The sequence below is a fragment of the Lactuca serriola genome, chromosome 1 (assembly GCF_051521515.1).
Source record: "Lactuca serriola cultivar US96UC23 chromosome 1, Lser_US96UC23_V15, whole genome shotgun sequence".
NCBI classification, from domain to species: Eukaryota; Viridiplantae; Streptophyta; class Magnoliopsida; order Asterales; family Asteraceae; genus Lactuca; species Lactuca serriola.
In genome coordinates this window covers 255922690-255949468 of record NC_136408.1, presented here as the reverse complement: position 1 = coordinate 255949468, position 26779 = coordinate 255922690, and the positions used below count along the sequence as shown (strand labels likewise).

The 26779-nt window shown below is 37.1% G+C and overlaps 1 protein-coding gene across 2 annotated transcripts; it reads left to right on the top strand.

Moving 5' to 3' along the window:
- Positions 1-20437: 20437 nt before the first annotated feature.
- Positions 20438-26101, top strand: LOC145050715 (nudix hydrolase 2-like). Of its 2 annotated transcripts, none has more exons than XM_078998924.1 (10): positions 20438-20565; positions 23409-23723; positions 23964-24196; positions 24272-24337; positions 24561-24698; positions 24877-24954; positions 25036-25091; positions 25209-25243; positions 25510-25618; positions 25740-26101. In XM_078998924.1, the coding sequence occupies exons 2-10, from the start codon at positions 23597-23599 to the stop codon at positions 25795-25797; spliced, it is 900 nt and encodes a 299-aa protein (XP_078855050.1). In that variant the 5' UTR covers positions 20438-20565; positions 23409-23596; the 3' UTR covers positions 25798-26101. The 2 variants fall into 2 exon arrangements, with proteins under 2 accessions (XP_078855050.1, XP_078855047.1); XM_078998921.1 differs by having other exon boundaries at positions 20447-20565; positions 25041-25091.
- The last annotated feature ends 678 nt before the right edge of the window (positions 26102-26779 follow it).

The following is a 26779-nucleotide window of genomic DNA, read 5'->3' as shown; positions in this document are numbered from 1 at the left end:
AACATAGACAATTGCATACACAAATTCATTTATTCAATGTTCACCGATTCCTAAAATGATTAGATTCGCGTTCACTATAACTAATCCTTTAGCAAACAAGTCAATTCAAACAGTGATCAGTTGATTAAACTAACATGCTTCCTAGTGTTCAGTTCGTATCAAGCAAGACTTGTAAATATAGTTAATCAATGTAGACATTTAATCAACCTCTTGTTGATGGTCATCAAACAAGGCTCACACATTAACTTACCTATTCTCAAGTTAATCCTAGTTTCACATTCGTTATTTCTAGTCTTATAATCTCGATGGTCATCAAAAATCATAAGAGACAAGCAAATCAAGCAGATGTTCAAGCAACTCAATTCACTTAACAATTAACAGAAAATAATCATCATTAACACATGAGGATCTTTAAACAAGCTTGGCAAGATAAATTAAACACAAATAAACTATTTAATATAGCAATTGGTCTAATATCAAAGCATTATTCAATCATAAACACAAAGTAAAAGGTTTTTACACCTAAATCAGAAACTAAATACAGAAAAGTACCACCATGGAATGCTAAACATGGTCACGTCAGCAATCCATATGATAACCGACATGTATCCGCTCTCCAATCCTTCCGATCTCCGCTCCCGTTAGCTTAACGGCCTTCCGGCCGCCTTCTAGACCCTCAAAACGGCTTAACAGAAGTTAATTGTCGACTAAATTAGGTTAGAATTCGAATCCCCCTTCCTGGTTAGCTAAAAATCGACATTTATAATCTTTGTGGCCGACCTAAGTACGCTGGGCGTACTTAGGATTACGCAGCGCGTACTCAAGATAATCACGCGATCAAGTCTATCCGGTGCAAAGGTGTACGCGGGGCGTACTCGCTACCTCAGCATTCTTTTCTTTCTTTTAGCTTCTAAGCCCGGCTTCCGCTTCAGTCTTTTCTTTTGTGCTTTATCGACAACAAATAGCTGCAAAACATAATTCAAAGTATTATGAGTACTTTTTAGTTCTAAAATAGAATAAATAAGGCCAAAATATTAAGATAAAGTGTATAAAAATATATATAAAAATACACATATCAAAATACCCCACACTTAGCCCTTGCTTGCCCCCAAGCAAATTTGCTTTTATTTTACCAATATCGCACTAAACAATCCATTTAAAACTTAGTCATTATGCCAAGACCTCAACGCGTACATTTGTGTCTAATATTTTCCTAAAGTACCCCCCCCCCCCCCCCCATATTTTAAATACTCACAATCTTCATAAAAACTCGCCCACTTTTTCCGAACAATGCTCATTTTATGCAACCCTCCGAATCCATCCGCAGAAAACCTCCTAACCTCAAGGTATTTTTAGTTGAGCAACCTAAGCATACATAATCTAGAATTACAACTTTTTGATACCATTATGGAGCTCTTTGAATTCTTCATTTCTTTGGCATTTTGATCTTTGATTTCTTTGAATTCAACACCTTATTTGATTTGATTTCTGGTATCTTCAACTTTTTGGATTTCTTCAGAATTTTGATCTTTTGATCTTCACTTTATTTGCTCCAAAATTCTTCAAATTTTTTTCATAATTCTCTCTCTTTTTTTTTCACATGTACCTCACTTTTTTTTTCACTCAAAACGTACATGCTTAAGCAGAGGCGCTCAACCTCAACCTTTATTGGTTAATGATAATAATTTTCCTGGATACATTTCAGGTTTAGGCTGCTAAACATATTGCATCCCTCAAACCAAGCGGGGTTGTGTTTTTGTTCCATGATTTCACTAAAATAAGGGAGGCCACAAATGCACTATAACGTGTATTGGCTCAACTAAACATTTGAGTTCTCATCGGATCATTTCATACAATATTAGCAAAATTCAAATTATAACTAGATTTTTCTAAATTAAACTATTATTTCAAGTTTTTTTTCAAATTTTTAAATTTTCTAAAATCTAGCAATTTCATTTTTCTCTTAATTTTAATTTACTTTTACCGATCCCCTACCCCACACTTATTTCATACAATGCCCTCATTGTATGCTAAAACAAATTAAGAACATAAAAAGGAGAAAAAGGAACAGACTCCCCTGGGTAGTTGTGGTGAGATCGAATGGGGCTGCTACAAGTTGCTCTGAATATCACCGAAAGACTGAAAACTGGAACTGCTGCCTCTAAATTTGCCGAAAAATAAAATCAAGCCCGCCATCTTCGAAAATGTGGTGCAAAATATTGCAAATAAATGCAAAGCATAGTAACCATGACGTGGGAAAGTGTCGACCACGTCATCTCGTCGAGAATGACATCCTCTACTCGCGATGAAAAATCCCCCACAACATAGGAAAGTGTCAACCATGTCATGGCAGCCGGGACGATACTTCTTCCTCGCGTCGAAATAAAACTCTAAAGTATGGGAATTACTCATCCATATCATAAGAGTCAAAACATCGTAACAATGCCAATCTTCAAAACGATCGCTCACGAAATAAATATGCACCCCACACTTATGACAAATCGTGGGTCTCGACTATAATCTTCAACTCTCATACCGCTCTCTCTAGCAACAGTCGGACCTAGCTGCTGAACTTACTGCCAGCTTCCTAAGGGCGAAAATTCTGCAGAAATCTAAACAACCAAAGATCATCAACATGGAAAACAAACTAAATCAAACTAAATCAAAGTTTAATTACATACCAAATACTAAAAACTAAACTAAACTAAAAATAACACAAAACAAACAAAAAAAAAAAAAAGGATCACTCGTCATCTCCATCATCATGTGGCTGTGTCCCAGAAGTACCGGCCCCATCAAATCGTGACTGGAATGGTGGTGGAAAGGGAACCGAATACTGAAACCCCTGGTGGGCAAAGAATGCGTTCAACGCATTCCCATACCACTGCTGTTGCATGTCCACATGTGCAACATACTCGCTAAGGTTCTGGACCCTCATGTCAAGACGGTCAATACCCTGAGCCAGGTAGCGCATATCAATCTCCCGCTCAGGTCCCTGCTGCGCTCCCCGAGGAGCAGGTCGACGCCGCTGGACCCGTCTCGGCTGTGGCTCGGCAACACCCTCCTCATCTGCCACATCATCTGCTCGAACCCTCAAAACACCATCACCACCCCGCTCTAATACGCGCATCGACTCCAATAGCTGAAGACTCATCGGCCTCATGTCGTGAAACACCATCGATCTCGTGATCTCACGTGTCATCAACTGGTATGATCGAGCTAACCGTGTGATAAAATGCCCTCCGCATATCGGGCTATCTCCCCGAAGTCCCCTGGCCCTCCGTCCCAAGTATGCAGCTAAAGCAACTGGAAGGTTCAGGTGCCTCCCTGGAGTAACTAGTGCCCATAGGAAATATAGGTCCGTCGAAGGCACTCTCTCACTATTCTTGTGATGCGTGAGAGACATAGAAATCAACCGGTGCAACATTCGGTATGTAGTGGACCGAATCATCCCCCCTCGAGCGGTACATGGTGTATAAACTCCTCCCGTAATCTCGGCCCAAAATGTGTTCTCATTATAGTCCTCCGGCCGGTCCATGAGACAATCAGCAAGGAATGCCGGGAAGTGAACACTCCTCGTCTCATCGACTGTGTAAATACCCACCCGAGTCGCAAGCTCTATCACGCTGCATTCCCGGCTCACTCCTCCCAGTCTGAAAGCAAAGGCAGTCCTGTCATCGAGTGGCTTCCTAGGATCATAGGAAACTGTAGCATAGAACTCCAGCAAAAACTCCCGATATACAGGCTCCTGGATCCTGAACAAACGCGCCCATCCCTGACACACAAACAATTCCACACCACTCGCGTCCGAGTGTGTGTATTGCAAAAATTCTTGGATCATTGCAGCAAGTCCAGTCCTGGTAGCCAACTCCCAGTCAAATGAGGGTGCAATATCAATCTCCTTTGTGAGAAGCAAGCTCAAGTTGGTGACATAACGCGCCCGGGTAGCATCGTTCAGCGTTTGCGGAAATTGTAAAAAGCGATGATCGGTCACATCCTCGGGAGGGTTGGTTCTTTGTGCCCTTCGAGCCATAATCTGCACATATTAACACAAAAACACAAAACCAACAAAATATGGCAGCATTAATAAATTTTTAAACCAACAAAATTGAAGCTGGGTAGGGACATTACGCTGGGCGTACATCCAGCGTACGCTGGGCGTACGTCCAGATGTACAAATCTGTGTTGGTTCCAGTAGTTCGTTTGCTTATGCTAAAATCATAACCCAACTGTAAGCAATACACTCAGCAGGGCAAACACATGGCAAATCTAAATTTTTCGCTTGCGTGGTCCAAAGGCATAACAAAAACGGAACTACCCAAATAATAAACCACTCTCCTGTTCGTTCCTTATCCATTCAAGATTAGCAAACAATTAACAAGGAAACTTCATAGGGGCAGTTAATCGGATTTTTTAGGACATACGCTTGGCGTACGTCCCCAAGCTTCAATCGATGGGTGTGGGACGGGATTAAGATGAAATTAGGTCCAAGGGTTTAGTGTATTAACCGAAATCGGTCCATTCAAGCCCTAATCAACACATACATTTGCGAAATCGGTCTTAAATCAAGAACACTATGAACCCTAGAATTCGAACAAAAACTAAATGCAGCTTATTTCATCAAATTAAACATAAATCTAAGCCATTGAGTATCCGAAATACTTACTTGTGTGTTGGATTTAACAAGAAACTAAAAATAATCGAGGATCTTGGAGAAAGTTGCCGTTCACAGCGTATGCGAGAAAGGAATTGGGTTGGAAAATAACAGGGAAGTCAAAGGGTCAAAAGATATACCTGGTCGTCGCCTTACGCGGGGCGTAACCCCATCCCCCTGAAATGTTCATTCGCGATTCGGGGCTCATTACGCAAGGCGTAAAATAACTTACGCGGGGCGTAATGTTTAAATGAAAATTTCTTTCTTTCTTTTAATTGAATTTCCTTCTCTTTTAATTATTTAATTAAGGGACTTAAAACTTATTTATTTATTCCTTTTTAATTTCTTTAGCTAATGATGACTTCACGATGAGTGATAAAAAAATAAAAAAAAATATATGAGACGTCATAACCACTTATCTTTGTCGAGATCAAACGACAACGGTTGATCAAAAACCTTTGCATGCAAGAATTGGTTTGCGAAAACACCCACTTTCGGGACCCGTTAGAATATTTCCTTTGTTTTCCTTGCACCTTTAACTAGAAGCAGAACAAGAAGTGACCTAACTAGTCAAGAACAGCAAGAGCTCGGTCTTCCACTTAACCACCACAACACGCCTTGCTATACTACGCCTCATGGATTGAGTTGGACAAATCAACAAAATAGTAGGCTAAGCAGGTCAAGAATTCCCTAGTCGCTTTCATTCCTGAAACCCATGCAAAAAGTAAAGTCAAGCAATGTGTACAATCCCAAATTCCTGCAAAATAAAAACAAGAACCTTCCCGACAAGTGAAATGATATCATTGAAAATCAAACTAAAAATAAAAACTAAAAATAAAAACTAACTAAAAACAAATAACGAATAATCAAATAAAATAAATTAATGACAAGCCGTTCCCCGGCAACGGCGCCAAAAACTTGATGTGCACAAAAGTACCCACTAATTTTAATATTTATAACCTAACAAACTTAGACTATCTATGCACTTATAGGCAGTGTACCTAGTCGGATTACAGTATAGCTTAGGTAAGTCGGGTGTCGATCACAGGGAACGGTGGATTAATTTAATATATTTGATTATAGGTTACAGGTTACACGAAAATAATAAATAAAATGGTTTAATAAATCTCAAACTAGCAAATAACAACTCTCGATAAACTAACAGGAAATCACATCTCTTCAGGTACTTTGGTTTAGATAAATTACACTTTAAAAACATAGACAATTGCATACACAAATTCATTTATTCAATGTTCACCGATTCCTAAAATGATTAGATTCGCGTTCACTATAACTAATCCTTTAGCAAACAAGTCAATTCAAACAGTGATCAGTTGATTAAACTAACATGCTTCCTAGTGTTCAGTTCGTATCAAGCAAGACTTGTAAATATAGTTAATCAATGTAGACATTTAATCAACCTCTTGTTGATGGTCATCAAACAAGGCTCACACATTAACTTACCTATTCTCAAGTTAATCCTAGTTTCACATTCGTTATTTCTAGTCTTATAATCTCGATGGTCATCAAAAATCATAAGAGACAAGAAAATCAAGGAGATGTTCAAGCAACTCAATTCACTTAACAATTAACAGAAAATAATCATCATTAACACATGAGGATCTTTAAACAAGCTTGGCAAGATAAATTAAACACAAATAAACTATTTAATATAGCAATTGGTCTAATATCAAAGCATTATTCAATCATAAACACAAAGTAAAAGGTTTTTACACCTAAATCAGAAACTAAATACAGAAAAGTACCACCATGGAATGCTAAACATGGTCACGTCAGCAATCCATATGATAACCGACATGTATCCGCTCTCCAATCCTTCCGATCTCCGCTCCCGTTAGCTTAACGGCCTTCCGGCCGCCTTCTAGACCCTCAAAACGGCTTAACAGAAGTTAATTGTCGACTAAATTAGGTTAGAAGTCGAATCCCCCTTCCTGGTTAGCTAAAAATCGACATTTATAATCTTTGTGGCCGACCTAAGTACGTTGGGCGTACTTAGGATTACGCAGCGCGTACTCAAGATAATCACGCGATCAAGTCTATCCGGTGCAAAGGTGTACGCGGGGCGTAACCTTAAGGTACGCGGGGCGTACTCGCTACCTCAGCATTCTTTTCTTTCTTTTAGCTTCTAAGCCCGGCTTCCGCTTCAGTCTTTTCTTTTGTGCTTTATCGACAACAAATAGCTGCAAAACATAATTCAAAGTATTATGAGTACTTTTTAGTTCTAAAATAGAATAAATAAGGCCAAAATATTAAGATAAAGTGTATAAAAATATATATAAAAATACACATATCAAAATACCCCACACTTAGCCCTTGCTTGCCCCCAAGCAAATTTGCTTTTATTTTACCAATATCGCACTAAACAATCCATTTAAAACTCAGCCATTATGCCAAGACCTCAACGCGTACATTTGTGTCTAATATTTTCCTAAAGTACCCCCCCATATTTTAAATACTCACAATCTTCATAAACACTCGCCCACTTTTTCCGAACAATGCTCATTTTATGCAACCCTCCGAATCCATCCGCAGAAAACCTCCTAACCTCAAGGTATTTTTAGTTACTTTTAATTACTTTTAGCTTCTAAGTCTGGTTTCCGCTTCTGTCTTTTCTTTTGTGCTTTATCGACAACAAATAGCTGCAAAACATAATTCAAAGTATTATGAGTACTTTTTAGTTCTAAAATAGAATAAATAAGGCCAAAATATTAAGATAAAGTGTATAAAAATATATATATATAAATACACATATCACGGACGCTAGTGCTCGGCCTTAACTTGGCGACAAGTTAGGCACCTCTCGACGAACCAAGCAATATCCCTCTTCATACAGGGCCACCAATACTCCTTCTTTAGGTCCAAATACATCTTGGTAGCCCTAGGATGGATCGAGAACTTCGATCGATGTGCCTCCTCCATCAAAATGGTACGCGTCCCGCCCACAAACAGTACCCAAATCCGACCCTGAAACGTCATAAGTCCCCGACCATCGGTAACGAATTCCGATACCTGACTAACCACCCGCTCCCTTTTCTGCTTTTCTGATCTCGTAGCCTCAGCCTGAGCCCCTCGGATGGTGTCCAAAATCGGAGTCGTCACCGTCAACCTCAAACAGATGTCTCGCAATGGGGCACTCTCTGCCCTACGACTCAGGGCATCGGCTACCACATTAGCCTTGCCCCGGTGGTACAGGATCTCGCAATCATAATCTTTTACCACATCCAACCATCTCCTCTGCCGTATATTCAGATTGGGCTGATCCATCAGGTACTTCAAACTCTTGTGGTCCGTGTATATCGTACACCGAACCCCATACAGATAGTGACGCCAGATCTTGAGGGCGAACACCACAGCCCCCAACTCCAGATCGTGGGTGGGATATCTCGTCTCATGAGGCTTTACCTGCCTCAATGCATATGTGATCACATGCCCTCTCTGCATCAACACCGCTCCCAACCCCGATATCGATGCATCACAGTACACCACAAAATCCTCCATCCCTTCCGGCAATGCAAGCACGGGAGCTTCGCACAATCTCTGGCGAAGAGTCTCAAATGAGGTCTGTTGCTCCGTACCCCATGAGAAAGTAACACCCTTCCGGGTTAACTTGGTAAGTGGCACATCAATTTTGGAGAAGTCCCTGATAAATCTCCGATAGTAGCCTGCCAGCCCCAAGAAACTCTGGATCTCTGCAGGTGACCTCGGCACTTCCCAACTCATCACGACCTCGATCTTGGCCGAGTCAACCAATATTTTATTCTGGTTAACGAGATGCCCTAAGAACTGGACCTCCCGTAACCAAAAATCGCACTTGGAGAATTTAGCGAATAGCCTCTCCGACCTCAGAACCCCGAGGAGCTCCCTCAAATGCTCCTCATGCTACTCTCTGGTCCTCGAATACACCAGGATATCATCAATGAATACAATGACTGAACGATCCAACATCGGCCTACACACCCTGTTCATGAGATCCATGAATGCCGTTGGTGCATTAGTGAGCCCGAATGGCATCACCACGAACTCGTAATACCCGTAACGAGTCCTAAACTCCGTCTTCGGGATATCCTCAACCCGAACTCTCATCTGGTGATATCCCGATCTCAAGTCAATCTTGGAGAACCAAGACGCCCCCCGCAACTGATCGAATAGATCATCGATCCTCGGCAACGGATAATGGTTCTTGACCGTCAATTTGTTCAACTGCCGGTAATCAATGCACATCCGGTGTGAACCATCCTTTTTCTTGACAAAAAGGATCGGCGCTCCCCAGGGAGAGCCACTGGGACGGATGAACCCTTTCCCCAACAGCTCTTGCAGCTGTGAGGATAACTCCTGCATCTCTGGCGGTGCCAGCTGATATGGCGCCTTAGCGATAGGCGTAGCCCCGAGAATCAAATCGATACGAAACTCCACTTGCCTCTCGGGAGGTACGCCCGGCAACTCCTCGGGGAACACGTCCCGGAACTCACGCACTGTTGGCACATCATCCACTGAACTTGGGCTCCCAACGGCATCTCGTACATCCGTCACATAGGCCACGAATCCCTTGCAGCCCTGCTGCAAACTCCGCCTCGCTCTGGCAGCCGAACAGAATACCGAACCACCACGAGTCCCCTCGCCATAAACTGTCAGCACTCCCCCACTAGGATCTCGGATCGTCACCAACTGACGATCGCAATCTATGATAGCCCCAAAACAGCTCAACCAATCCATGCCTACTATGACACATACATCCCCCATAGCAATCGGAATCAAATCAATCGGGAACTCCACCCTGAAGATCTCCAGCATGCATCCACGTATCACCTCGGTAGCACATACCTCACGCTCATCTGCTATGGAAACTCGCAGAGGTCGACTCAACGCCTCTCTCGGAATACTAATGCGCCGACTAAAAGCTAAAGATATGAAAGACCGACTCGCACCCGAGTCGAATAAAACCAATGCAGGTACAGAACTCACAAGAAAAGTACCTACGCACAACATATAGCAATTACAATAGCATAAAATCAACATAAAATAGATAAAGATTACATACCCGCCACAATGTCAGGTGCTGCGCGGACCTCCTCCGCAGTCAGCTAGAAGGCTCTCCCCCTAGCCTTCGGTGCTTCGGCCTTCACTGGCCAGGTCTCGGTAGCTCGAACCACAGGTGCAGATCCCTGCGCTGATCTCTGAAGCTGGGGGCACTCGGCCTTCCGATGGCCGGTCTGGTTGCAATGGAAGCAAACCGAGAACCCCTTCAGACAGTCCCTCGCAAAATGTCCTTCCTTCCCGCATTTGTAGCATACCCCAGTCTTGCACGACCCGTCATGGCTCTTGCCGGACTTCCCACAAGTGCGGCCCCTCGAACTGCCTGTCCTCGAATCAGCGGGCTTTGCCCGCTTGGCGGCCGGCTGCAACTGTGCCGGTCGCTGATCACCCTTCTGCAACTCAGTCTCCTCCCTCGCCTGTGTCTTAAGCTCGATCTCCCTCTTCCTGGCATTTGTCTGGAGCTCGAAAAATGTCTGATAAGTCGAGTTCGCCACGAACTCACGGATGTCCCTCCTCAAGATGCTCAGATAACGGCTCATGCGAGCCTGCTCAGTGGACACCAACTCCGGGCAAAACAGCGCCCGCTCATGAAACATCCTCGTAATCACTGTCACCGACTCGGTCCCCTGCTTGAGGGTCAGAAACTCCTGAGCTAAACGTTACCTCTCCACCTAGGGAACATACTCGTCACGAAACATCACAGTAAACCTCTCCCAGGTCACTGCAGTCAGCTCAGCTGTAGAATAGCTCACGGTAACAAATTTCCACCAGTCCTTCGCCCCCAAGCGAAGCTGGTTGAGTGCGAATCGCACCCTCAAGTGCTCCGGACATGAGCACGTATAGAAACATCCCTCTATGTCTGAGATCCACCTCATAGCGGCGATCGGATCCTGTGTACCATCGAACTCCGGTGGTTTCGTGTTGCTGAACTCTCGGTACAGCAACGAATCACCACCCTGGGGTCTCGCAGCTGCAACAGCTGCGGTGGCTGCAGCAACAGCAGCATCAGTCAAAGCAGCGTAATGCTCGTCAAATGTCTCGATCAGTGTGGTCTTAATAGACCCAAACATCTCCGGAATCTCGGCTCTGATGGCAGCGGCCACCTCCTCATGGATGATCCGACGGATCTCCTCATCGCTCACCCCACTGCTCTCAGGGTTATGGCGTGTCCCAACCATGATCAACCTCTGAAATACAACATAAGAAATATCAGGAATACTCTCGAGCATACTCACACTCGATAACTCAAACATCCTCTCTCCTGATACTCCTAAGGATTCTTACTTGGACTGCGCACCAATCCGGTGTCTTCGATAGTACGGGCCCAATACTATCGTCCACACCGAATCGATATACAACCCAAGTCCTCCGCCTAGGATCCCAAATCGTAAACACTCTACTCCCGCTATGCACTGGCTACTCTCAATAGCCCTCCCCTGAGCTCCTCACTGCTACCTACTCACTCTCTCAAAGTGTCTCCTAGCAGCAGCGATCTCCTAAGCTAAGGTATCACAAATCAGGCCCACTCTAGTCCTAATAGGAACACCTAGCCTCTCTAACATGTACCACATAATATCTCATAACTCATGACATATAATGTAAAGGTATTTTGGGGATTCATCGTTCGGGCGCTGGCTGACCGTACACACCTTCCACTCTGCTCGTTTCCAAAAACCTCTTTTTCTTTTTAGAAAATTTTAGTTTTATTTGAAAATTCCTCAAATCCTCGGTTTGAGTTCAAATACGCCCGAAGGTGCATCCGAATCCCTCAAACCAAGGCTCTGATACCAACTTGTAACACCGAAAATTTTCAAAATAATTTTTCATTTTCAAGATCACATAATGTATCATATCACAAATCAAAATCCATAATCAATTCTGTTTTCAAAAACAAATCTCAAGATCTCTGATATAAAAATCTCCATCAGTGTGTGTGTACGTGTCAAGCCGTCGCCTTCCCACGGTCCTCGTTGGTACCTGAGACATCAAACATAACAACTGTAAGCATAAATGCTTAGTGAGTTCCCCAAAATACCACATACTACAAATACGCCACTCGAGGCTAACCCGACCCTCTGGTCAAGATGTCTCAGCAGGACCTTCCAGTCCTGCAGCTCGTTGGATCCTCTGGTCCAGTCATAGCTCATTGGGCCCTCTGGCCCGATCTGAATCGTTGGACCCTCCGGTCCGGTCTATATAGTCATACCGCATATAATAACACATAGCATACAATCTCATAAATAGCACATAGTCTCATACATAACACATAAGACCCTCTGGTCAACTCATAATACCACTCAAGGTAACGTATAGTGAGAAGACTCACCTCGCGTGTCTCGGTAACTCGTAAAGCTCTCAACCACTAGTGCTCGATCTCCCGAGCTATCGTCCTCCTACAACACAGGTGTATCTTTACTTAATACTACTTGACTCTGACTGACTAATACCACTAAGTCAAACCAGTCAACGGTCAATGGTCAACGGTCAACCCGACTCGCCGAGTCTGGCGTGGACTCGCCGAGTCCCTACAGGAACCCGATTCCCTCTGAATCTCTTCCAACTCACCGAGTCACTCACCCGACTCGGTTACACAGTCCCTGGTCCGAAGTCTCTGAACAACCCGCACCAACTCGCCGAGTCTGGGATTGGACTCGGCGAGTGCACTCCATGCACAACCTCAAACGACCTTCTAAGGTCAGATCCACTCTAGTAACTCATAGATCCAGTCCCCTTAAGCTTATTAACCACGTAAAGTCCGAGTCTTTGTGCTCAATAAGCATCATATAGCTCATTAATGGAGGTTTAGCCTCAAATACATAGATCCCAATCTAAAACCTCCATGGATGCACATAAAGCTTGGGCAAGGAGGTGCTCTGGACCTCTATGGGTCTAGATTCAGAGCCATAACTCGCCAAGGGACCATAATGATGCTAGATCTAGCCATAATGGGTTCAAAAACCCTAAATCTATATGAACATCACAATAACAAAGAAGGATTCGAATGGTACCTCAGATGTGATGTCCTGGACCTTAGCTCTTCAAGAATCCACCCCTCTCTTGCTTCCTCTTGGCTAGATCTTCTCTTCCCTTGCTACACAATAACTCCAAGAGTCAACAATGGCTTTTTCCCTCACTTGAATCACTCAATTGTTCTAGGGTTCACTCTGGGGACTAATGAGCGCAAAAGACGGCCATAAGGCCCTTTAAATAGGCCGCAACCCGAGAAATTAGGGTTTCATTAAACGCCGCAGACTCACCGAGTCCACTAAGGCGACTCGCCGAGTCCGAGCATCAATCCGGATGAGAACCCGCGTCTTAACTCGGCGAGTCTACGCACCAACTCGCCGAGTCCCAGCTCAAAACTCAAAATAAAAAAATTAATTAATATACCTGAAATCCCGGATGTTACATTAAGGTAGTAAACTCATGAGTTTAAGGTAGTAAACTCATGAGTTTAAGGTAGTAAACTCATGGAGAAATGGTCCTTAGATCGTAAACTCCATTTAGGAGTGTTTTGATGCCACACAACACTTCCTAAAGCTAAATCATGAAGTAGGAATGCTTGGAATAGCTTAGTAGTCTTCAAAACTACAAATGGTCATAAAGTGTAGAGTTTATGACCATAAACCCTTGAGTTTACTGTTGTAAACTCCTTGGGTAATGGTCATGAAAACCGTAAACTCCAAGGGAGTTTATCCTTGAACCCCAAACACACTAGCCTTTCCCTACAACACTTAGATGCAACCCTTGAGACTTATAACACTTATACAAAGTGTTTGTCATGCCTTAGAGTGTCTTGAATTTGTTGATTAGTTGTTTAAAGACTAATTGTTTATATACATATATCCTTATATGTTATTAGGATCTTTGTGCGTGTCTAAGTCTTCACTTGACACCAAGCACTTATCCGACACTTCCTTCCGATCCACTTGCTACAGGTGAGTTCATACCCCTTAATCAATGTTTTAACTGTTTTTAAATGTTTTATGGGGGGATACAAGTAGAATTGTGCTAATTATTATATCAATCACATATGATTAATAAGCAACATTCAAATTATTGGCTACTCATTAGTCGTTTTACCAAATAGTTTCCTTCAAATGTTTTTCATAAACACTTTATGTGTTTAAAACTCCTTATTACACTGTACATTTTACTCTGTATGTTACATTTCAAACTTATTTACAATTGTGTTTCAAACAAATGTTTCTTTATACCAAACTGTTTTACCAAACCCATGCCTTCAAACCGTTTTATAGATTGACATCAAGTCGATCTTTTCTTAGATAATAATTATGTTCAAAGGTTTTAAAAAACTTATTTTATGCTTTTATATTATCAATTGCATGCCTATATATGTATAAATATATAAGAAATGTTTAAAAGACTTAGGAAGGCTATCCACCCTATTTCCTTTTCGCGCTTGAGATGTGGTCTGGTGGGACATCGGGTATCCGTCCGAAGGTTGTTTAAATATTAATTATATATCATATGTACATATATAGTCATAAAGGTCCTTCCAGTTCATCCAATGCCCTTGGGTAGCAAGGGTATACATCCATGTCCATACGTACCAGTTAGATTACTAGTAAGCTACCATATGGGTAGTTTAGGAAGATACTAGAACTATTACTAGAACGCGATATCATACAATGAGTCAGATCATTCATGAGTTAATACTTGTTAGATAGAGAGAACATACATTACAGCTAGAACATTACAGTACATTACTATTCTTGCTAGATAGAGAGAACATACATTACAGCTAGAACATTACAGTACATTATTATTCATGCTAGATAGAGAGAGAACACACATTACAGCTAGCACACGTAGAACATTTCAGTACATTACATATACATGAATACGTTGACATAATTGTGATCCACTGTATCGGAGCATGCCTTCAATGTCATGGCCCGAGTTGTAGCCAGAGTCTCTTGGAGGGAGAGCGTGAGTTTGCGTATAGATCTATACTGGATTGACTATCTTACACCTTGCTGCTAGCTATAGCCGGACCTGCAGGTCTGCGGGTGCCAAACGTCATACCTTTTTACGACCTACATTTGTCGTTGTTGCCCAGTCGATAGTATGGTACAATTAATCACATGATGCCTTAATATAAATCCGGTTTAAGGTAGTTAGTACAACAGTAGTTCCTATAGCACTACACTACAGTACTACGTTAATTTTCCCTTTACATATATTTAGTGATCTTTTCACTTAAACATTAAATGTAAAAACTATATTTTGTTAATGATAGTTACACTTGGGAAAATTACACACTTTTACAAGAAACGAACATTCTGAGCAGTTAGGTCTTGGTAGAAGGTTACATTCAGAGCAGTTAGGTCTTGGTAGAAGGCTACATTCAGAGCAGTTAGGTCTTGGTAGAAGACACCCTTATATAATAGTAGGAATCATAGGGATTTCTAGGGGTTTTCAAACATTTACAGTTGTTTTACAAAACATTTTTATACTTACAGTTCATATACATTTTCAATACTTACAATTCGTATACGTACAAATACTTACATACAAATTAAGACACTAAAATACTTATGATCTCACCAGATTTAAAGCTGATACTCGCTTTCAAAATTACTTGTATCCTCAGGTCATCAATAGGCAGGTACCGATGCAAGGTTAGAGAAGATGGAGCTCGTTCAAGACTCATCTTTCATTTTGATTATACTTTAGTGTCTATCATAATTTGTCAAAACAATTGTATTAAAATTATATTATTAATGCAATGGATGATGTTGTTGCTTGTTTACTACTTTTCATTGTTGTGATACTGTACATGACGTCCTCCGCCCCAGAACGTTTCCGCCGTTCTTGGTTTTGGGGTGTGACACCAACTTGCCGAGTAGGTTCTTAAAAATCCAAACCAAAATATCATTATTAATACATGAGGATCAGGGTGTTACATTTTGAAGAAAAAGGACTAAAAGGGTCAAAAGATGGAACTTTGGAAGATGACGACTTAAAAGAATAAAAAACCCATGAAATCAACTGAAATCACGACGTGAACTACATGTTCACGACGTGACATGAGAATTCTGGAAGATAAGTATGCACGATGTAATAATCCTTGTCTGATAAGTATTTCTCTTAATTTACGACGTGAATGAATTCTTCACGACGTGAAGTGTAAATTTTGAGAAACTATATATACTCTTGCTTATTACGACTTGAGGGACTTTTGGCTGATTGAAGAAGTTACTGGTGATGATTTTCAGAAGAGGGGAAGGTCTGGAATAGGATTTCAACACCAAAGGAGAAGAGAAGCTCATAATTTGACTTTAGATTTGGTACTTTTCAACATGCTTATGAATATGATTTGTGTTAACTTGTTTGCTAGGATGTCCAACTAAATCTAACTACTTCTGTTAGCTAGATGAAGTTGGAACTCATGGATTTAATATTTTAGATTTGATGTAATTGTTGGTTATGACTTGTGTTCATTGATTTTACCTAGCATGTTTGATTTAGTATTTGAGTGCTTTGATTTCTTATTCTGTGCTGTTGATGATTATTAATCTGCATGAATTAGAATAAATGGTAATTTAGTGAACATTAAATTATTAGAGCTAGGATCACCAGTCTTAGTTAAGTAGTTAAGTATTGAATTAGGTTGTGCTAGAGAACTCATATTATGACCGTAATTGTGTTTTGTTAATCAATCTTACATAGCTCCAATTCATAACATAATTGATTCTGTGTTAACTTAAGTGTGAACATATTTTGATTTACTTTGATTAACTTCTGTGTTAATTTAGTAGTAGATAGATTAATTAGTCAAAACCGTTCCCTGTGATCGACACCCGACTTACCCGACTATTCTATAATTTGACTAGGTACACTGCCTAGGTGTAATTTAGTTAGTTAAGTTAGTTAGGTTATAAATATAAAATTAGGTGTAGCTATTTGCACACATCAAGTTTTTGACGCCGTTGCCGGGGAACGGTTTATTTGATCATTGATTTATTTACTTTATATTAATCGATCATTTTTGTGAGGTAAACCCTCCAAAAAGTTACTTTTTCAGATTAATTTTTTTGTTTCAGTACCCACCTCACGACTTGAGTGCAATAGTTTTTAGTTTTTTTTTTATTTATTTTCTCAATTTTTCTGTTTCAGTTCAGTTTTACGGTTTTTTTTGTTTATTTTTCAGAAGTTCATGACCAGAGGCTCTAACACACCTTTGGTGCCACCACTTGAAGATCCAGAGTCAGCCCTTCACAAGAAGACGGATAAGAACACGGGAGTGAGCGAAACACCAAAAAAGTCATCTTTCCAAGACCTCAAACCAGTCTTTGGAAGGAAGTCGGGAAAGAAAGTAGGAGAGTCGAGTACATCATCAAAGGACAAAACCAAGATAAAAAGCTTTGAGCAAGATCCAAACCCAAAGGATACCGAATACGAATCCGAGGCCTAGTTTGGAAAAAGCTTTCACCGACCTTCCATCGGAAATCTCACTTGCACCTACGATCTTCACTACTACCCATCGTCTTCGACCGTTGCACCCTTCACCAAAGAGCCACCTTTACAGCCAACCAACATCGTGAAACACCACCTCCTTCTTCACCGAACTTTCACCTATTGAACACCCATTGCCGAATACAAACCGACGACAACCACCGAACCGATCAATATATTACTTGCCCTCCAGTCGAACCCTTACCAGCCGTATTGATTGAAGAATCGAACCAAGAAAAGAAGAAGGAGAAGAAAAAGAGGTGTGTTCTAGCCTTTGATTCTTTGGCCGCGCAAATGAAAATGAAACACAAGTAGGGCACACGAATTATTTCGAATTATTTTATTGTGAGCTAAACAATTCAACTGGGTTAACTAATTTGATTTGGGCTTTGATATAATTGTTATCTACTTTACTATAATCCACACTTGATTAATATATTAAATGGTTTAATAATTGTTTATACGTGACAACCCTATTGTTTATAAATGATTTAATTATAGTAATTTAAACTGGAATAATTTATCTATGTAGGTACGAAAGAAAACAATATTAGGAGATTTCACATAATAATTATGTGAGAATGTTAATTCTAGATAATCATAGAAATGTTTTGATAAGGCATGTAACTAAACTTAATGTCTTTTTATTACATGAGCACTATATGAATGTGTTTTTTTAATTGAATTCATAAATGGTATTAGTTAATCCCTGATAATAAATTAAATCGAATTTATAAATTATATAAATAAATGGTGTAATTAACATTATGTATCTCTAATCCAATTTTATTATTATAAAAAAGTTATATAGTTTGTGATTATGTTATTATATATACAGTCTTACACATATTTTAACATTTAATCTAATTATAAAATAAAAACCAAAACAATAAATGACAGGAAATAGGAAATTATTATGCCTCGCACCTATGCACTTAGCTATAAACAATTCGACGAAAAGAATTACCTGACACAAAACAATCCACCAAAAACCTGAAACAAACTATCTAACATGAAAAGGAAACTAATCGCCGTATGAAAACTACCTGCCGAAAGGAACTATCTTGCGCCGCCGCATCGCGCGGGTACGCTACTAGTATATATATATATATATATATATATATATATATATATATATATATATATATATATATATATATATATATATATATGGCTAGGTTAATTTGTTTGTTATATTTATTGTGTGCTAGAATGCATCAATAGGAATTTAGAAAAATTAAATAATTATTTAATTAAATAAAGATAAATATTAAATGATTTCTATAATTGTATGTATATTAAATGATATCCATAATCATAATTCTCTTTTTATGGAAACTAATTAAATTCGTCGTTAATGTCAGCAATAACATTCTTTCAGAATGAATTTGCATATAGGTTTTTATGTATGGGTTCGTTTTTTGTTTCACTGCGTTTTGCGGTGTTATTGAACCGCTATTTTGAAATAGCGTTTACAAATAGCGGTGACGCTATTAGCGGCGCTATTGATTGCTATTTACCGCGAAACTCATCAGCGCTATAGCGACGTTACACCCGCTTTTACAATTTCGTACATATTGGGCTACTTTGACAAAGAAAAAAACGATTGTATGTTATTTCAATATTAAATCTTTATTTTTTTAACTAGTCCACTACACTTTTTGTCTTAATAAGTCCAAATAATAAATATAATTAATTACAAACTACAAATCAACAAATAACAATTTCCCTTTCTCGTCTGTTTCAATACTTCGAAACCACGAACGACTTGATCTGTATTGACATTTTGACACTTTTTAGTTTCCATATAACTATATTAGAATATTATATATAGATTATGTTATGTTTTTATATGATTTTTTATGATATTAATTCCATATAGTATTAATAATATAATATATAAATTTTGTATAAATATATATAGCATAAATTATACATAATATTAAAAAACCGCTATTCCACCGTGATAACCGCGATTTCAAATAGCGGCATGTGATCGCTATTGAAATTTGGACCGCGATAACTACTTAGCTTAAAATACAATAAAGTTGCATAGAATATGAAGAACAAGAGTGTATTCTACTAGAATACACTCTCATTCTGCTAGAATACCCTCTCATTTTTCTAGATACGAATTAATTCTGAAAGAATATTATTGTTGACATTAATGACGGATTTAATTAGTTTCCATAAAAAAGAATTATAAGTATGGACATCATTTAATATACATATATTTTTTATTAAATTCTTATTGGTGCATTCTAGTATACAATAGATGTGAGGAACATTTGAATATATATATATATATATATATATATATATATATATATATATATATATATATATATATATATATATATATATATATATATATATATATATATATGTTTTGGTTGTCTATTTATTTTTGGGAAAAGTGTAAAATATAACTCAAGAGACATAACCCTAGCAACAAAGTAGACCGAGAACCAGATGCACCGCAACCCAAGTGCCCCTCGGCTAACAACATCTACAAGGAGGGCTGGACATGCTTTCAAGACAACATATTATATTAATTGTTATCATTAACTTGCATGTGATGTTTTGTTTGACATGATTTAATTTATTTATGAAACGATTTTAATAGAAAAATTAAGTTTTAGATGTAAAACAGTTTATTCAAAGTTTTTTTAAAAAAAAATAATTTATCTATGAAACTAAGTATAAACTTCCATATGCAATGGAAATAAACACCTTAAGTCTTCCAAGTGGGCTGTAAACCAACTCAACCACAGTTCAGTTTTGCATCTTCATCCATTGACATTCAAGCCTCAAGGAGAAATTCTTCATTAGCTTACTTATTTATTTAAAAAAAATATACACTGCACTAAACTAGCTAGAGCTTTGAACTAAAGCCTTCAAACAGAAATATGACGAAATCCACTAAAGGTTTATCCAAGAATAGCATAGCACCACTATAACAGATTCTCTTTCTGACATGGCATATATATTAATATATCGATCATCTAGATGCTGCATCATGATGAATGAATTCTGGATTTTTAATAAAGTCAGGAATGAAAAATCAGAAATGGAGGTGCATGATGAATGCTATAGTTGTTTCTCTTCATTTTATATAAAAAATGAAATAAGTAGATGAATAAAAAAAACATAAATGAAAAATATCATTTTCTTTTTATTACTCGTTTTATGCAATTTCAACGAATGACTAACATTTGTAGTTGCATTTAATAAATTCGTACCTACTACCTCTGAAAAGCGTAGTATAAATGGCGTGAAAGAAACCCTAATTAAGTTCATTTCATCTTCAAGTTAGGATCAGGAACAGGAGACGAACTGAATCGAAGGCCAGGGATTAAGCTTCAAAAATTAAGGTAATAATTTCATCTCTCTCGAATTAATTTATGATTCAATTTCTCTTGGATGTGTTGGAGCACGTTGGGTTGTTTGGATAATAATTTTAAGAATTATATATAGGTGGCCTAGAAATTAAGCCACCAATTAACTCCATTGAAATCATAAATCTACTCAAGAAGTTGATATATTATATTAGAAAATCTCAAAATTGGTGAATAATTCTTCAAATTTGGAAGTAATTTTTATGTCTGGAACTAACGGCTAGTTTTAGTGAGTTACTAGGGCAAAAAAGCGTATTTTTCTTCTTCTTCTCCATCTTATTCGTCTTCCAGTTGGATCGAGAATAGGTGTTAATATATATATATATATATATATATATATATATATATATATATATATATATATATATATATATAAACCTTGATCTATTTCTTGTAGTAGCTAGTATAATTTAATTTTCAATTAATGTGTTAAATCTTTTTGGCAATTAATTAAGGCTTACTTGAAGGTATATGTTGTATGTATGAAGTATTGTTCCATTCCACCTATTCTTTCAAGTTTCAAGTAGGTGTTGATAAACCCAGTGAACCCATCAGATCCTCTGTCAGTTGAGAAATATGAAATTGGGGATCAATGGTGTTAGTGGCAACTCTAATTTATGTTATTCTACTTTTTCCTCCAAATCTTTCTTAATTTCCTGCAACAAATCATCCATAGCAATCTCCTCTTTCAAGAGATCCCATTGTCGCTATTGTGGACCACCCAAAACGGAGCACCCGATCAACACTTGAGTCACATCTCGATAAAGCATATTGAAATTGATTTGATGTCATTTTCTTTTTTTTTTTGGAAAAAAAAAATAAAACAAAAAATACAGATAAAATGAAATACAAAATGTAGAAAGAGGTACCGGACAAAATGAAAAGTTGAGACAAAAACACTAATATGAAAGCTGAGAATCACAGGCATGCTTTTAATTAATATTGGATAAAGAAAGTATATTGTTATTATATAGCATCTTTAGCCCAACACTAAACACAAAACCATTTTTACACTAAATCCTACTCTAAAGTGCTCCAATCAACACTAAATGCAGATTTGGTGAATAATATAACATCAAATATAATGTTATACTACTCATTAACGCTATATTTAGTGTTAAATTTTCGGTAATACGTATTAGTCCATGAATTTTGAACATATACATTTTTAGTTCATCTCTTATATACTTATAGTTTTATATTTAATAATGTTACCTATGTTATTATATTTAATAATTTAAAATGCAATACAAGATTTATATAAAACACATAATTAATATATATTACAATCCTAACAGTGCAAAAAAAAACACACATGACATATATATTACAATCCTAATGGCGTTATAAAAAAAAACATTAAAATCTTAAAAATTTAATCAACCACATAACTATTACAATGGTAGTAACCTAATAATCCGGTAAATCATATCTGGATCCTCCAAATCCATTAAAATATGCTCGGGAGTTTGCTGATCTTGGTTATAGATTTTTAATAATATAATTTAGGCAAAATTTAACGATTGGTCATTGTGGTTTCCAAAAGGTATCACTTTCAGAGTAACTACCAACAACACAACACCAGTGGTCCTTGTAGTTTCAAAACATTGCATGGTTAGTCCCTTAGTCGTCAAATCTGACTTGTAACTTGTTATTATTATTATTTTTTTTTTCTAAAATGACAAATTTCCCCTAAGATGAAATCGGAAAAATACAATATATTACAAGGACAATTTTCTATCTTAATTTTATTTTTATTTTCTTTGTAACATGCTTATATTCTAATTATCAGATATATTATTACATACAACAAAATCAATTCATTCTTCCAAGTACTAGCCCTAAATCCACAAATCAGTATTTCATTGTCGTTTTCATTATGTGAATCATCGTTACTCTTTTATTCCTAAAGTCATCATTATCCCCAAAATCTATTGGTTGAATGAATCATCCATGTAGGGTTTGACCAAACCCATGTCAAAATCTTTTCCGACAGCTAATATTAGAGCTTTATTTAATGGTTTACAAAACCTAGTTTCAAATTGCAACCCATATAGATAGAATGAACAAAATCAACAAAACCAAAACTATGAGTGCAACCGACTTATCATACCAAGCAGATTAATAATTTGGGGGAGTGGATATGGTTTTGATTTTATTTGGAGGATGTATACATATGATCCTTACAGAAACAATAAGACAAAAAAAGTAAATAGATAATTTCATATATATTTAACCTTTATTTTTAACAGAGTTAGCTAAAAGGACTAACCATAACCATGCTTGTTTTAAAAACCACAAGAGGACCACCGGTCTAACGCTTTCTAAAGAGATATTGAAAGTGCCACTTTTCGGAAACCACATGACCATTTGTGAAAATTTGTCTATAATTTATGTAGTTATATTAATAAAAAGTTACGGATCATGTTTGTAAAAACTTAATAAATACAAAGGGTAGTGTTTTTAAAATTTAAAAACTAAATATACCTATAATATTCATTTTTAGTGATAATTATAATGTAATGAATTGGAGATGTTTATTGTTAACATTATGTTTTACATTATAATTATAGGTTTTGGTTTAATAGACAATGTTGTTTTGTTGTAAAATAAATTACAAGTTAGGTCCATATGTTGGGAATTTTATTAGGTTTGGTTCAAGTTTGTTGCAAATTATGCATGTGATTTATTTTGTTTTTGGTTTTGATCTCTAACTATATAAATGATTATTTTGTCATTAGTTGATAATCTTTTATATCTTTTATCTTTTGTTACAAACCCACCCTTCCCTTTTCTCCCCGAAACATCACTTCCAACAGGCATATATATACGTACCCAAGGATACTCATACTATGATAAACTTAAATAGTATTAAATCAACATGATGGCGAAGGAAAACATTGGTGGAGTGGACTGTAGTTTTATTTTTTAGCCATAAACGTACACATGTACGGAAAATATAGCATTGAGCATTCGCATCGGTTGTTGAAGAGAGAAGAAATAGAATATGATAATCAGACTTGTTCTTCCTCCTAGACCATCATCATCATCATCAATTCTAGGTTTAGTCGCCGGAAATCGCTCCTTTTTACGTCTCAGGCCAAACCTAAACCTCCCACTCCCATGGGAACAAGGTCAGTTTCTCACTTCGCTTCCAGTTGCTAACTCTTAGAAATAGTAACTTCTACTTTGATCGTATCATCTTCGTCTATCCAGTTGTCAAACTCGAATCCATAATCACCTTGGTACTTCGGATTGGGGCTTTTTGGTTGTGACTTGTGGTTAATTTTTGTTGTTTAGGTACCGTAGATCCAAGAACCCAGATCCTCCACTTGCTCAAAATTAGCTTCATATGTAATGTTGTTGATTTACAGGCAAATCGAAGAGGCATTTGAATTTACGATCCATGTCTGGATCAGGGAGCTCTTGGTCTCCATCGCCTGTATTGTCAGAGAAACTGCAGGTGGATCAAGTATTAGATAATAAGGTTTTATCTGGCAAAGAGGATGAACATGGAGGTGTTATCGTGGAAATGTCTACAGACCCCATCGATCCACTTGTGTTTACTTCTTTGCTTAAAGCTTCAATGCTGCATTGGAAACAACAGGTCATTTTTCCTTCTTTCTTTCCCTATGAGCTTTGTTTTTTGCAGTTAGTTAACACAAATATGTGTTATGTGTAGGGTAAAAGGGGTATTTGGATCAAATTACCAATCGGGCTTGTAAATCTCATTGAACCTGTGGTTAAAGTGAGTTTTTCTTTACATTCATATGTCATTACAACCTTCTTAGACGCTTTCTTTTTATAAATCTACTCCTTCAATCCTTTTTAAACAATACTTATCCAGACAACACTTATGTATAAACTGCTGTATACATAAAGTTTGGTTCTTTTCTATACCGAATGAAAACGAGACTAAATGACTATTTTACCCTTAACACAAATTTCACAAAATATTCAACATGTTGCAGGAAGGGTTTTATTATCATCATGCTGAACCAAAACACTTGATGCTTGTGCATTGGATTCCTGAAACAACAAATACATTGCCAGCTAATGCAAGTCATAGAGTGGGCATTGGAGCTTTTGTTATGAATCAAAATGGACAGGTATATATATATATATATATATATATATATATATATATATATATATATATATATATATATATATATATATATATATTACTCTTAGGAAATTAAGCATTCTAGTATTAGTACTAAATTGCTTCTGTATAGTTTTGAACATGATTACAAGTGCATTTTATGAAGATTTTTGGGGTTTTAGGTTTTGGTGGTGAAAGAAAAGAGTGGAAAATTCAGAGGAAGCGGCATATGGAAGTTTCCTACTGGAGTCGTTGATGAGGTAAATAAGTTAAAATGGTTTTTCGAAAAATATTCAATATTTTGATTTTTGAAAGAAAAAATAAAATACAAAATATGAAAGGACAGGGTGAAGATATTTGTGATGCTGCGGTTAGAGAGGTTAAAGAAGAGACTGGAGTAAGTTGAAATTGTTTAACATCTTTTTTTTATTCTTTCCCTTTAAATAAGAAAAGAAACTTCCATTTTGGGGATTTCTTTTGAACTGAGTCGATGTTTCTTATTCTTATTCTTCAGATTGACACCAAATTCCTGGAAGTATTGGCATTCAGGTAACAAATATGGAATTTGATAAATACATTTTTCCTGGTTGTATACAAAATAAATTTTTTAAAAATGTTTATTCATGAACCGAGTGGATGTTTCTTATTCTTCTATTTTTAGTAAATCACAAATCTCTTAAAAAACAATTCATGATTTTTTTTGATACTTCAATTTAATTTTCTAAAAATGTAACGACTTATTCCATTCCTTTGTCATATCAAAAAAACAATCTTGAATCATGATTGATGGTTTTATGGTGGTTTTGATTTTGCAGACAAAGCCATAAATCATTCTTTGACAAATCGGATTTATTCTTCATGTGTATGTTGCAACCTTTGTCCTTCAACATCCAGATACAAGAATCAGAAATCGAATCAGCCCAGGTTAGCTTCCTTAAAATTTTTCCATTATCATCAAATTTGGTGTTATATTTAAACAATGAGTTTCACTTTTTGTTTTATTCTTGAAACATTAAATAGACAATTTTTTTTTTTTTATGAGTAGTGGATGGGTTTTGAGGAATATGCAGATCAAGATTTTGTGCAGAAGCATGATCTTCTAAAGTATATGGTGAACATATGCATAGCAAAGAGAGATGGAAAGTATAATGGCTTTTCTCATGTGTCTACAGTTACAAGTTTCTCTAAAAAACAAAGCAACCTTTACTTCAACACCAAGGATTTCAACTCTTCTTAACATTTAATTATTTTTCTATGTATTTGACACATTAACTCAGCTGATATCGCCTTATGCTGATATCGTATATATGAAGCTTGTAATTGTATTGGGACTAATGAATTCATACAAACTTCAATGTAACATATTTTTGAAGATATATAATTTTAAGAATGTGTTTCCCATGGACATATTAGTGTCTCCAACCCAACACAAACTTCCATTTTTTTTACACAAAATTCGTTGGCGTAGAGGAATAATATAACATCAAATTTGGTGTTGTAACATTTCTTTACATCAAAATGGTGTCGAAGTTTAATATGTTACTTTTAGTATTTCAAGTTTCATGTATACTAATTTCTAGTATATTAGATATAATTAGGTATAAGGTTTATGCCACAAAAGCCATTATGTATAAAACCATGTTATGTTTTAACCTTAACTTTTGTTTTTGTTCCTCATATGCTATTATATTTTGGAAAACGTTTTATTTTTGGGCGTTTGGTTGGCTAGTCACCAACAGGTTATGGAGACGTGTTGGTTTTGTGGTGACCGGCTAAGCACACAAAAATAGAAAGTTTTTCAAAATATAATGGCATATAAGAAACAAAACAAAAGTTGGGTTTAAAATAGAACATTGTTGTTTACATATTGACTCTTGTGGCATAAACCCCTGGGTATATTATAAATGTAAGAATTTTTAATCATAATATATATATATATATATATATATATATATATATATATATATATATATATATATATATATATATATATATATATATATATATATATATTAAAATGATCAAATGAGAACACCTAAAAGATTGAGAACGCGAGAATAGTTTTGGATCAATCAATATATAAGA

Coding starts and splice junctions, on each gene's coding strand:
- LOC145050715 (XM_078998921.1), top strand. CDS start 23,597: ATGATAATCAGACTTGTTCTTCCTCCTAGACCATCATCATCATCATCA. Junction 24,197..24,271: donor TGCTGCATTGGAAACAACAG/GTCATTTTTCCT, acceptor TGTTATGTGTAG/GGTAAAAGGGGTATTTGGAT. Junction 25,092..25,208: donor AGGTTAAAGAAGAGACTGGA/GTAAGTTGAAAT, acceptor CTTATTCTTCAG/ATTGACACCAAATTCCTGGA.